Source organism: Bufo bufo, chromosome 5, assembly GCF_905171765.1.
Source record: "Bufo bufo chromosome 5, aBufBuf1.1, whole genome shotgun sequence".
NCBI lineage: Eukaryota > Metazoa > Chordata > Amphibia > Anura > Bufonidae > Bufo > Bufo bufo.
In genome coordinates this window covers 136,643,172-136,656,929 of record NC_053393.1, presented here as the reverse complement: position 1 = coordinate 136,656,929, position 13,758 = coordinate 136,643,172, and the positions used below count along the sequence as shown (strand labels likewise).

Genomic DNA, 13,758 nt, shown 5'->3' with positions numbered 1-13,758 from the left:
ATTAATTTACACTGTTTTTAAACTCAGATGCCGCAATCATGTATAAAACGTACAAAACAAATGCGCTTCGTGACGAAGTAATTCGTCATGAAGCAAAATTTTTTATTTTATTTGGCGAAGCAGCCAAATCTAATTTTGAAGAAATTCGCTCATCTCTACACATTACCAATGTATTTATTCAATTTGATGTTACATCTATACATAAAGATCCCTTCTGTATCTCTGTTTCTTCTAACTAGACTAAGGTTCATTTAACTTTTGCATTCTGTTCTACTGCATACAGTTGCCTATGTTGCCTATGTTGCCCATTGACACTTATTTTGAAAAAAATGTATACAAGGTGTTATATGTTGACTCTTAAGAAAATGTACACTGCTCAAAAAATAAAGGGAACACAAAAATAACACATCCTAGATCTGAATAAATTAAATATTCTTCTGAAATACTTTGTTCTTTACATAGTTGAATGTTCTGACAACAAAATCACACAAAAATAAAAAAATGGAAATCAAATTTTTCAACCCATGGAGGTCTGGATTTGGAGTCACACTCAAAATTAAAGTGGAAAAACACACTACAGGCTGATCCAACTTTGATGTAATGTCCTTAAAACAAGTCAAAATGAGGCTCAGTAGTGTGTGTGGCCTCCACGTGCCTGTATGACCTCCCTACAATGCCTGTGCATGCTCCTGATGAGGTGGCGGACGGTCTTCTGAGGGATCTCCTCCCAGACCTGGACTAAAGCATCTGCCAACTCCTGTACAGTCTGTGGTGCAACGTGACGTTGGTGGATAGAGCGAGACATGATGTCCCAGATGTGCTCAATTGGATTCAGGTCTGGGGAACGGGCGGGCCAGTCCATAGCATCAATGCCTTCGTCTTGCAGGAACTGCTGACACACTCCAGCCACATGAGGTCTAGCATTGTATTGCATTAGGAGGAACCCAGGGCCAACCGCACTAGCATATGGTCTCACAAGGGGTCTGAGGATCTCATCTCGGTACCTAATGGCAGCAGTCAGGCTACTTCTGGCGAGCACATGGAGGGCTGTGCGGCCCTCCAAAGAAATGCCACCCCACACCATTACTGACCCAATGCCAAACCGGTCATGCTGGAGGATGTTGCAGGCAGCAGAACGTTCTCCATGGCGTCTCCAGACTCTGTCACGTCTGTCACATGTGCTCAGTGTGAACCTGCTTTCATCTGTGAAGAGCACAGGGCGCCAGTGGCGAATTTGCCAATCTTGGTGTTCTCTGGCAAATGCCAAACGTCCTGCATGGTGTTGGGCTGTAAGCACAACCCCCACCTGTGGATGTCGGGCCCTCATATCACCCTCATGGAGTCTGTTTCTCACCGTTTGAGCAGACACATGCACATTTGTGGCCTGCTGGAGGTCATTTTGCAGGGCTCTGGCAGTGCTCCTCCTGTTCCTCCTTGCACAAAGGCGGAGGTAGCGGTCCTGCTGCTGGGTTGTTGCCCTCCTACGGCCTCCTCCACGTCTCTTGATGCACTGGCCTGTCTCCTGGTAGCGCCTCCATGCTCTGGACACTACGCTGACAGACACAGCAAACTTTCTTGCCACAGCTCGCATTGATGTGCCATCCTGGATAAGCTGCACTACCTGAGCCACTTGTGTGGGTTGTAGACTCCGTCTCATGCTACCACTAGAGTGAAAACACCGCCAGCATTCAAAAGGGACCAAAACATCAGCCAGGAAGCATAGGAACTGAGAAGTGGTCTGTGGTCACCACCTGCAGAACCACTCCTTTATTGGGGGTGTCTTGCTAATTGCCTATAATTTCCACCTGTTGTCTATCCCATTTGCACAACAGCATGTGAAATTGATCGTCACTCAGTGTTGCTTCCTAAGTGGACAGTTTAATTTCACAGAAGTGTGATTGACTTGGAGTTATTTTTTGAGCAGTATATATATATATATATATATATATATATATATATATATATACACACACTCACCTAAAGAATTATTAGGAACACCATACTAATACGGTGTTGGACCCCCTTTTGCCTTCAGAACTGCCTTAATTCTACGTGGCATTGATTCAACAAGGTGCTGATAGCATTCTTTAGAAATGTTGGCCCATATTAATAGGATAGCATCTTGCAGTTGATGGAGATTTGAGGGATGCACATCCAGGGCACGAAGCTCCCGTTCCACCACATGCCAAAGATGCTCTATTGGGTTGAGATCTGGTGACTGTGGGGGCCATTTTAGTACAGTGAACTCATTGTCATGTTCAAGAAACCAATTTGAAATGATTCGAGCTTTGTGACATGGTGCATTATCCTGCTGGAAGTAGCCATCAGAGGATGGGTACATGGTGGTCATGAAGGGATGGACATGGTCAGAAACAATGCTCAGGTAACCCGTGGAATTTTAACAATGCCCAATAGGCACTAAGGGGCCTAAAGTGTGCCCAGAAAACATCCCCCACACCATTACACCACCACCACCAGCCTGCACAGTGGTAACAAGGCATGATGGATACATGTTCTCAATCTGTTTTACGCCAAATTCGGACTCTACCATTTGAATGTCTCAACAGAAATCGAGACTCACCAGACCAGGCAACATTTTTCCAGTCTTCAACAGTCCAATTTTGGTGAGCTTGTGCAAATTGTAGCCTCTTTTTCCTATTTGTAGTGGAGATGAGTGGTACCCGGTGGGGTCTTCTGCTGTTGTAGCCCATCCGCCTCAAGGTTGTGCGTGTTGTGGCTTCACAAATGCTTTGCTGCATACCTCGGTTGTAACGAGTGGTTATTTCAGTCAACGTTGCTCTTCTATCAGCTTGAATCAGTCGGCCCATTCTCCTCTGACCTCTAGCATCCACAAGGCATTTTTGCCCACAGGACTGCCGCATACTGGATGTTTTTCCCTTTTCACACCATTCTTTGTAAACCCTAGAAATGGTTGTGCGTGAAAATCCCAGTAACTGAGCAGATCGTAAAATACTCAGACCGGCCAGTCTGGCACCAACAACCATGCCACGCTCAAAATTGCTTAAATCACCTTTCTTTCCCATTCTGACATTCAGTTTGGAGTTCAGGAGATTGTCTTGACCAGGACCACATCCCTAAATGCATTGAAGCAACTGCCATGTGATTGGTTGACTAGATAATTGCATTAATGAGAAATAGAACAGGTGTTCCTAATAATTCTTTAGGTGAGAGTATATATATATATATTGCTTTAATTACATTTAACAATCCCCCCAAAAAATATTAAGTTCTACTTAACATACATAGGTAGATCGCTGCCACACAGTGGATATTGCTGAAGTAATCACATATATATAATATTTAATTAAATTGAAAGATCCCCCTTCCAAAAAAATGTTTTAATTCCAACCATGTGGAAACTGAATATACATGCACCTGCACTTCTTATAACAGGCACAGCCAGCCACAGGTCCTGTCTCCTCTTTCCCTGTCTGTCAGCTGACTTGCTTCTCTCTATTGTGTACAACACACACAATTCTTCTTTGGAATCATAGCCTTTCCCTTCACTGTCCCTGGCAATAAGTTTGATTGATTTCTTACGGATTGATTTTTCACTTTCCCTGACTCCTTAAGATCATTTTCCTGGCAGACATTGCAACACCTAACCACCCTCTCTCATAGCACAGCACAGAATGACGCCACCTCCCTGCATGCTGCAGCACTGATTGGCTGACAGACAGCTTGTATGAGCCAATCAGGGCAACCCCCCCACCCCCCACACTTCCTCTCAGGGTCAGGTGAGAACCCTTCTTCCACCCTAGTGCTTTTTCCCTGCCATGTGCACTAAAAGGGCGCTAAACAGCCTTTTAGTGAATTCGTCTGAACTGGTTCGCTCATCCTTAATCAGTATATTAAACACGGTTTGCTCTTCATGCTTCTTTTCTTCATTCAATTGAAAGTCTTTTTAGAATGTTTTTCTAATATGAAACAATGTATCAGTGCTGCTCAAGTGTGCTTTAAATTCTAAACACTGATAGACATGGTGGTTCAGTGGTAAGGACTGTTACCTTGCAGCATTAGTATCCTAGATTTGCTTCTGACCTATGACAATATCTGCATGCAGTTTGTATGTTCTCCCTGTGTTCATGTGGAGATCCTCTCATGCTCCAAAGCATAGTTATAGGAGAACACCACCCAGACTTCCCAGATGCATAGCTATGGAGGGAAAATAGCCCACAAACCTATATCACTAGAATTTTGTAAGTTTATAGTCCAAGTTGCAGATTTGTATGAAGGTGACTTGTCACATATGTCTGTTTTAGAAAATAATTGTAGTTATTAAATCTAAAAATTCTTGAATATATTTTCTGTGTTGTACAATTCCTTCTTTATTCCTAATTGAATTGTAAGAATAAATTGCCAACTGGATGTACCTCTACCCACTCTGACACTATCCAATCATTGCTGGCAAAGATAAGACTGTGAAGGAACATATCCTTTATAAAAACTTGTAATAGGAATAACAAAGGGAGTAAAAGATGATCGGTCCTCTTTAAATGAGGTCCCTGATATCTGCACCCATGAAAAGGCCATAGTTCTGGTTGAATGGGCCATTATCTTTCCTGGTGATAAAAGTTGTTAAAAAGAGTAATAATCTGAAATAGTGCATTTGATCCACCTTGCACATACAGGTATATCCTTAGATGTCTTCTTTTATTTATTCTTTCCCAAGAAATGAATTAGCAGATAAGAGTCTAACCTGAAGTCTTTAGTGCTTTCCGTATGTTTAGTACTATTTTAGTTTCAGGAACTTACCAAATTATGTTGCTTATTTCTTGAATGCCATGAAAATCTTACACAGCATTTGCATAAAGTGGCAGATCAAGGCTTAGAACTATTCTATTGTCCACAACCCTAAGGTATGGTTCATTAAATGAGATAGCTTGACTCTCCCCAAGATGTCCTGCTGAAAACACAAAAAAAAAAAAAAACACTTGTGTCGCTGGTGACAGATTGCCTTTAAAGAGGATGTTTCATTGGACTGTAAGAAATTGGTATGCTTACCAGATAGGGCAGCCCCTACAGATGCCAATCCAATGGCAGCAAAGAGCATCACAGCCTGGGAGAAAAATAAAAAAGCTCACCTTCTCCCTGGCTGTGACGCTCTACACTGCAATTGGACCGCGCTACAGCCAGGGATAAGGAGACTCCCAATGAGAAACCTGTCTGTCTCCTCCCTGTACTAATAGTTTAAAGTAACATATGAGGCTCCAAAAACAGTGGGGGACACGGCACCTGAACGGAGGGGTATGTTAAAGAAAAAAAAAAAAGTTTTGGCATCTGTTGGGGCCGCCCTATCTAGTAAGTATACCCGTTTCTAACAGATTATTCCATGAAAGGTCCTCTTTAAGTGTTCATGCACATGGTCAAATTATGCCTTCTTTGAAAAGCCATATATTTAGAGTCATGGGTTGTATTGAACCTTATCATGAGACAAGGCTTTCCTGATTTCCCCAAAGCTATAATATGGAAACATGAAGAAGCCCTTGATGTCAGTGGAACACACTGGAAAGATTGTAGACCTGATTTGCTTTAACTTGGCTTGAACAATAGAATAGGCACAATTAGTTTTCCTTTTTTTTATTGCAATAATGTCCCAATCAACAGCATATGCAAAATGTTCAAATAATCACTTCTTTACCTTTAGATTTTCAGTTAATGCATTTTTAAAGTGGGTGAAAGGGATGAGACAAGCATCTCCTGAAAATACATACATTGGTGAGATATACAGTACAGACCAAAAGTTTGGACACACCTTCTCATTCAAAGAGTTTTCTTTATTTTCATGACTATGAAAATTGTAGATTCACACTGAAGGCATCAAAATCTATGAATTAACACATGTGGAATTATATACATAACAAACAAGTGTGAAACAACTGAAAATATGTCATATTCTAGGTTCTTCAAAGTAGCCACCTTTTGCTTTGATTACTGCTTTGCACACTCTTGGCATTCTCTTGATGAGCTTCAAGAGGTAGTCCCCTGAAATGGTTTTCACTTCACAGGTGTGCCCTGTCAGGTTTAATAAGTGGGATTTCTTGCCTTATAAATGGGGTTGGGACCATCAGTTGCGTTGAGAAGTCAGGTGGATACACAGCTGATAGTCCTACTGAATAGACTGTTAGAATTTGTATTATGGCAAGAAAAAAGCAGCTAAGTAAAGAAAAACAAGTGGCCATCATTACTTTAAGAAATGAAGGTCAGTCAGTCAGCCGAAAAATTGGGAAAACTTTGAAAGTAAGGGCTATTTGACCATGAAGGAGAGTGATGGGGTGCTGCGCCAGATGAACTGGCCTCCACAGTCACCGGACCTGAACCCAATCGAGATGGTTTGGGGTGAGCTGGACCGCAGAGTGAAGGCAAAAGGGCCAACAAGTGCTAAGCATCTCTGGGAACTCCTTCAAGACTGTTGGAAGACCATTTCAGGGGACTACCTCTTGAAGCTCATCATCAAGAGAATGCCAAGAGTGTGCAAAGCAGTAATCAAAGCAAAAGGTGTCTACTTTGAAGAACCTAGAATATGACATATTTTCAGTTGTTTCACACTTGTTTGTTATGTATATATTTCCACATGTGTTAATTCATAGTTTTGATGCCTTCATAGTCATGAAAATAAAGAAAACTCTTTGAATGAGAAGGTGTCCAAACTTTTGATCTGTACTGTATATATATATATAACCACTTGCAAAGAATACAATGAAATGAAAGTGCAGTCAGTCTTTCTACAAAAGCATTTTACACATACAATTTAATAACTACCTCAGCTGTCCATTAGACTCAAAGAACCACGTTAGAATATCACTATGGTTTGGAAATTGCTTAAGGGAAAAAAATAAAATAAAAAATAATTATCTGGCATTTTCTATCAATGTGGCAAATGTATAATACAGAAATAGGAAATAAAACTACATAGCGTTGGGTGGCGTGGTCAACCTTAGCAACAACACCATGTGAATCGAAATCAAGCTAAAGCTTAAAAGTCCATTGCACGATGGACTTTTGCTATTTTCATCGAGGCTTGCAATAATGCTGTTGGTAGTAAACGGTATTTACATTTCAATTAATATGAAAATGAACGCTGAACTAATTAATTTTGGCTTATCCTTTATATATTAAGAAAGTGGTCAAAATAGTTTCCATATTGTTCCATATTGCTTCTGCGCAGATATGGGACTATGAACCATCTCTATATAGCTGGTGATATTATTTTAAAAGGGAATGTTTTACTTTGTGCCGCACAGAAAAATACACTTTTTAAGCCAACTTCCTATTTATATACAAATATTATAAGAACACATAGCTACAGTGTCATCTTTCCATATGCCACTTATACAACACAAAGGAGCATCTTTTTGCCTGTAAAATTCAAGTTTTTTTTTTTAATAAAGAATCCAAACTGAATATGTTTGTCAATACCGTAATAATAATGAATCCCGTGAGGCCTGTTTATGGCCCATCTGTGTCATTTAAGGGGATATACACTTTCACATCCTTTTTTTCACCAATCTGATAAACCAAAAGTAAAAAAACAAAACCAACAACTTGGTAAATAGATTCTGATTAAAAATAACCTACAGCTCCTATGCAGACCTGTGCATCCATGGTAACAGACTACCCAAACCCTGTGTGTAGTCTGATCCTGCACTATAATATATTATATTGTATATAATATTCTCAGTAGGTTCGCTATAGGGGGGGGGGGGGGGGGGGGGGGGGGGGGGGAATCGAACGAATGGTATGACTACAGGATAAGGCTACACAGGGTTGGATTGTAGTCAGTAATCCTAAATACACTTAGGTCTACATGGGAGCTGCAGCCACAAAACGTTTGATTTTTTATGAAGACCATCTGAAATTTTATGGTTATTTTTTTATTTTATTTAAGGCTTACTAGATCAACAGAAAAAAAAAATAAAAAATAAAAAAAAGGTTGCAAAGGTGTAACACACCCTTTAAGATGGACAGAAACTTAGGCCTCTTTCACACGGGCGAGTTTTCTGCGCGGGTGCAAAGCGTGAGGTGAACACATTGCACCCGCACTGAATCCGGACCCATTCATTTCTATGGGGCTGTGCACATGAGCGGTGATTTTCACGCATCACTTGTGCGTTGCGTGAAAAATCGCAGCAAGCTCTATATTGTGCATTTTTCACGCAACGCAGGCCCCATAGAAGTGAATGTGCAAGTGCGGATGCGGTGTGATTTTCAGAATGAAAGTCCATTCACTGTATTATTTTCCCTTATAACATGGTTATGAGGGAAAATAATAGCATTCTTTAATACAGAATGTTTAGGTCAATTGAGGGTTAAAAATATAAAAAAAATTTAACTCCCCTCCTCCAATTGATCACGTAGCTGCCGGTCTCCTGTTCTTTCTTTAGGACCTGTGGTGACATCACTGTGCTCATCACATGATACATCACCATGGTGATGGACCATGCGATGAGCACAGTGACGTCACCACAGGTCATTTGACAGGTCCTGAAGAAAGAACAGGAGAACGGCAGCTACGCGATCAATTGGAGGAGGGGAGTTATTTTTTTTTAGTTTTTAACCCTCAATTGACCTTTTACTAAGCATTCTGTATTAAATAATGCGATTATTTCCCTTATAACCATGTTATAAGGGAAAATAATAAAATCTACACAACACAAATTCCAATCTCGAACTTCTGTGAAGAAGTCCGGGTTCGGGTACCAAACATGCAGATTTTTCTCACGCACGTGAGAAATGCATTAAAACGCTTTGCACTCGCGGGGAAAAATTTTTTGCACATGTTCCCGCAATGCACCCGCATTTTTACCTGCAACGCCCGTGTGAACCCAGCCTTAGGGGGGAGATTTATTAAACTGGTGTAAAGTAGAACTAGCTTAGTTGCCCATAGCAACCAATAACATTCCACTTTTTATTTTTGACAGCTCCTTTGGAAAATGAAAGGTGGAATCTGATTGGTTGCCAGTTCTACTTTACACCAGTTTGATAAATCTCCCCCTTAGTTTTGCATGATGGTGTCACCATCACACACTGCTCATATGCTACCTATGTGGCATGCTATCAATGCACCATGGGAAACAGTGCAAAAAATATATAAAAAATAAACAGTAAATCGGCCTCATTGCATTACACAGAATTTGCAAACTCTTCAAGGAATATACTGAATACGTTTAGAACCTTCTTACATGGTATCGGTCAGCATTCTCTTTTAGAAGGACAGCATCTGTCAGCGGATTTGAGAGCTGGATGAAATAGTCTTATATAAGTGCTTCTCTACTAAAACCCTTGTTCTTTCTAAACATGATGAAAACAAACCTTCTTTGGAACACATTTGTTACTGGCTTTTAATTTCAGAAAAGTAATGAATCAGTTTGTAATTTGTCATCAATGGTTCTTGGTGGATGGCCAACACAGAACACATTAAAACACATCAAGAGTATAGAAAACATATAGGATTGATTACTTTAAAGAGGATTGTAACAAGCAACATTTTTTTTCTAAATGCAACATAATTTTCATATTTGACACTTCCATTTTTTTTTTCTTAGAAAATCACAAAACTTGTGGCATTTACAAAAAGTTACCTTTCCTAAACTATTGCACTTGTCACACTGTTCAGCTGGCATATATAAAAGAAAAGACTAAGAAAAGGAAACAATCAGAATGGAATGTTCCACTGGGACTTGTGTGTATGCAATGACTGAAATGGCTTTGAAGACCATTCGGATCTTTCTCCAGTGTGCTATGCCCTGTGTATAAATTAGGGGCTGCTAAAGAATGCTTTCCCCCAGAGAACAAGTGATACTACAAAGCCATAACTGGTTACAGTTAAAAATCTGTGTACAGTTTATCTTAAAATGTACAGAAAATATAGAGCTTGTAAAAAAGGAACTAAATCAATGAATGGAGATAAGATTGTTTAGGTGTCCACTGGATCTCTTGCTGGAAGATATAACTACCAAATCCTTTATTAACAAATGCTACATTTTCAAAAGGAAAAAAAAAAAATGAAACATCAGCAGGCAATAAAAGTTTTGTATTCAAGTGCATCATCATTTCTCTCTGTAATAGGTCAAGTATGCTTTTAAAGATTCGGGGAGAGGTAAGCACAGAATTCTCTCGCGAAGAAGGTTCTGTGGAGGCTCCTCAGCTTTCAAAGCTTCACTGTGATCCTTTTCTTCTTCTTTGCTGTCCTCATCAATTTTTTCCTCCTCATCACTATCTAAGGCTTGAGGAATTAGCTGATTTCCTACAAAGACATAGGTGTTTATGCGGCGTCTACGGCACCGTCGCCTTTTCCGCTTTGGAGCGGCTTTCGGAGGAATTCCTTTGGCCTGCATCTCATCGTTTATGCAGTTCCTAAGTGTGCGCCGAATATAGATACGAGCTAGGTCCTGTAGGCTCCTTACAGTACAGGCAGCTAGAAGAAAAATATATTAAATGGAAGTCATTATCAGTTGTAAACATCTCTGGTTACAATACGCAGTTACAGGGCAATTTTTCACACTGCAGACTCTTTGCTGCGGCCTTAACAGATCAGGATTCACTGTGACTGAGGCAGCTCTCTCCTTCTCCTGGAAAGAAGTTCAAGCACAATCTGAGGTACCAATCATTACATATATACTAATGGGAACTGTAGTTGCGTTTTATTTTTTTTATTTGCCTTATAGTTCAGCAAGTTGTATTATAAAGCTTTTTCTTAAAGGCTATGTACAACTTCTGAGGCAATTTTTTTTAATTATTGCATTTTACTCGTTTTGGGCTACAAATCATTTTTTCAACTGGTCTTTATTAAAAATATTCAGACGTTCTGTCACAAAGGGTTAACCGTCGAGCTGTGAGATTCGTACTTTCACTTATAAATTAAGCCTCATCTCTAAATTACTAAAAGGTTATAAACACTTATTTAAGCCACATTCTAATTAGCAATATAAGAATTGAGCTATAATGAGTGTTTACTAGGTCAGAGATCAGGATCTGTCAGCTCAGCCCCCATTGCCCCACCATAAAAATACAAAGCCTGCTACTAGAGAATCTCAAGGCTGTACAGAGAAAGAGGCTCAGAATTTTTAATAAAGACCAATTGAAAAAATTATTTTTAGCTCAAAATGAGTGCAATGCAATAAAAAAAAAAAAAAAAAAAAAAAAAAGATGTACGGTACATAGACTTTAAAGTTTATTCTCTATGGCCTAATGGGAATGCTTTATAATTTTTTAAGCGTTTGTTAAGATGCTTGAAAAGAACAGATTTCAACTTGTAGCATATTGCTGCACATATATGTCATACAGGACAAATATATGTGAGCAGTAGAGATGAGCGAATGGATTCTTCACTTCACTTAAAGGGGTTTTACCATGATATACATTGTCTGATAGGTGAGGGTTCCACCGCTGGGACCAGCACCTACAATGAGAACGGAGCGGGGAAATGAAATGCCCATGCGCAGCCGCCCTGCATTCATTTCTATGGGGCCGCTGAAAATAGCCGAGAGCTGGCTCGGCTATTTTCGTCTGCCCCATAGAAATGAATGGGAGCAGGGGCCGATCGTGCGCGGCGCGCTCCCATTCACTTCTATGGGAGCAGCGTGAGCAGCACTTGGTGGTGGATGAACCCCGGGAAATCCGGGGTCCTCCAGCCACAGCTCTCCCCGCTCCGTTCTCATTATAGGTGTGGGTCCCTGAGGTGGGACCCGCACCTATCAGACAATGGTGACATATCCTAGTGATATGCTCCCATTGTCTGAGAGGTGAATACCCCTTTAACTGCAGTGACTCAGTATGACTACAACATTTTGATAGGAGTTGCGCGTCCTGTTCCATTAAAAGTGCTAGTTTCAGTGCCAGAGGCTACAGATAGCAGCTGAGTGGGGGTGCAGAGTGTCGAACCCTCACTGAATGGATACTGATGACCTATCCTGAGGATAGGTCATCAACATCAGAAGCCTGGAAAACATCTTTAAAATCTGTGTTGTAATAATTAGGTAGTGAAGAATATTAACCACCTCCGGACCGCCTAACGCAGGATCGCGTTCCGGAGGTGGCAGCCCTGCGCACAGTCACGCATATATGCGTCATCTCGCGAGACGCGAGATTTCCTGTGAACGCGCGCACACAGGCGCGTGCGCTCACAGGAACGGAAGGTAAGAGAGTTGATCTCCAGCCTGCCAGCGGCGATCGTTCGCTGGCAGGCTGGAGATGTGTTTTTTTTTAACCCCTAACAGGTATATTAGACGCTGTTTTGATAACAGCGTCTAATATACCTGCTACCTGGTCCTCTGGTGGTCCCCTTTGTTTGGATCGACCACCAGAGGACACAGGTAGCTCAGTAAAGTCCCACCAAGCACCACTACACTACACTACAACCCCCCCCCCCGTCACTTATTAACCCCTGATCACCCCATATAGACTCCCTGATCACCCCCCTGTCATTGATCAACTCCCTGTAAAGCTCCATAAGACGTCCGCATGATTTTTACGGATCCACTGATAGATGGATCGGATCCGCAAAACGCATCCGGACGTCTGAATGAAGCCTTACAGGGGCATGATCAATGACTGTGGTTATCACCCCATATAGACTCCCTGATCACCCCCCTGTCATTGATTACCCCCCTGTAAAGCTCCATTCAGATGTCCGCATGATTTTTACGGATGCACTGATAGATGGATCGGATCCGCAAAACGCATCCGGACGTCTGAATGAAACCTTACAGGGGCATGATCAATGACTGTGGTTATCACCCCATATAGACTCCCTGATCACCCCCCTGTCATTGATTACACCCCTGTCATTGATTACCCCCCTGTAAAGCTCCATTCAGACGTCCGCATGATTTTTACGGATCCACTGATAGATGGATCGGATCTGCAAAACGCATACGGACGTCTGAATGAAGCCTTACAGGGGCATGATCAATGACTGTGGTGATCACCCCATATAGACTCCCTGATCACCCCCCTGTCATTGATCACCCCCCCTGTCATTGATCACCCCCCCCTGTCATTGATCACCCCCCTGTAAGGCTTCATTCAGACATTTTTTTGGCCCAAGTTAGCGGAATTATTATTATTTTTTCTTACAAAGTCTCATATTCCACTAACTTGTGTCAAAAAATAAAATCTCACATGAACTCACCATACCCCTCACGGAATCCAAATGCGTAATTTTTTTTAGACATTTATATTCCAGACTTCTTCTCACGCTTTAGGGCCCCTAGAATACCAGGGCAGTATAAATACCCCACATGTGACCCCATTTCGGAAAGAAGACACCCCCAGGTATTCCGTGAGGGGCATATTGAGTCCATGAAAGATTGAAATTTTTGTCCCAAGTTAGCGGAACGGGAGACTTTGTGAGAAAAAAATTAAAAATATCAATTTCCGCTAACTTGTGCCAAAAAAAAAAAATTTCTATGAACTCGCCATGCCCCTCATTGAATACCTTGGGTGTCTTCTTTCCAAAATGGGGTCACATGTGGGGTATTTATACTGCCCTGGCATTCTAGGGGCCCCAAAGCGTGAGAAGAAGTCTGGTATCCAAATGTCTAAAAATGCCCTCCTAAAAGGACTTTCGGCACCTTTGCGCATCTAGGCTGCAAAAAAGTGTCACACATCTGGTATCGCCGTACTCAGGAGAAGTTGGGGAATGTGTTTTGGGGTGTCATTTTACATATACCCATGCTGGGTGAGAGAAATATCTTGGTCAAATGCCAACTTTGTATAAAAAAATGGGAAAAGTTG

At 41.3% G+C, this 13,758-nt stretch overlaps 1 protein-coding gene across 4 annotated transcripts in view; it reads right to left on the bottom strand.

Moving 5' to 3' along the window:
- Window positions 1–9,570: 9,570 nt before the first annotated feature.
- PCMTD1 (protein-L-isoaspartate (D-aspartate) O-methyltransferase domain containing 1) overlaps window positions 9,571–13,758 on the bottom strand; it is a 47,180-nt gene continuing 42,992 nt past the window's right edge. For all 4 annotated transcript variants that reach the window (XM_040432384.1, XM_040432386.1, XM_040432385.1 and 1 more), the window contains one exon: window positions 9,571–10,438. In XM_040432384.1, the coding sequence (XP_040288318.1) occupies window positions 10,071–10,438 (368 nt within the window). In that variant the 3' untranslated portion in view covers window positions 9,571–10,070. The remainder of the gene's footprint in view (window positions 10,439–13,758) is intronic.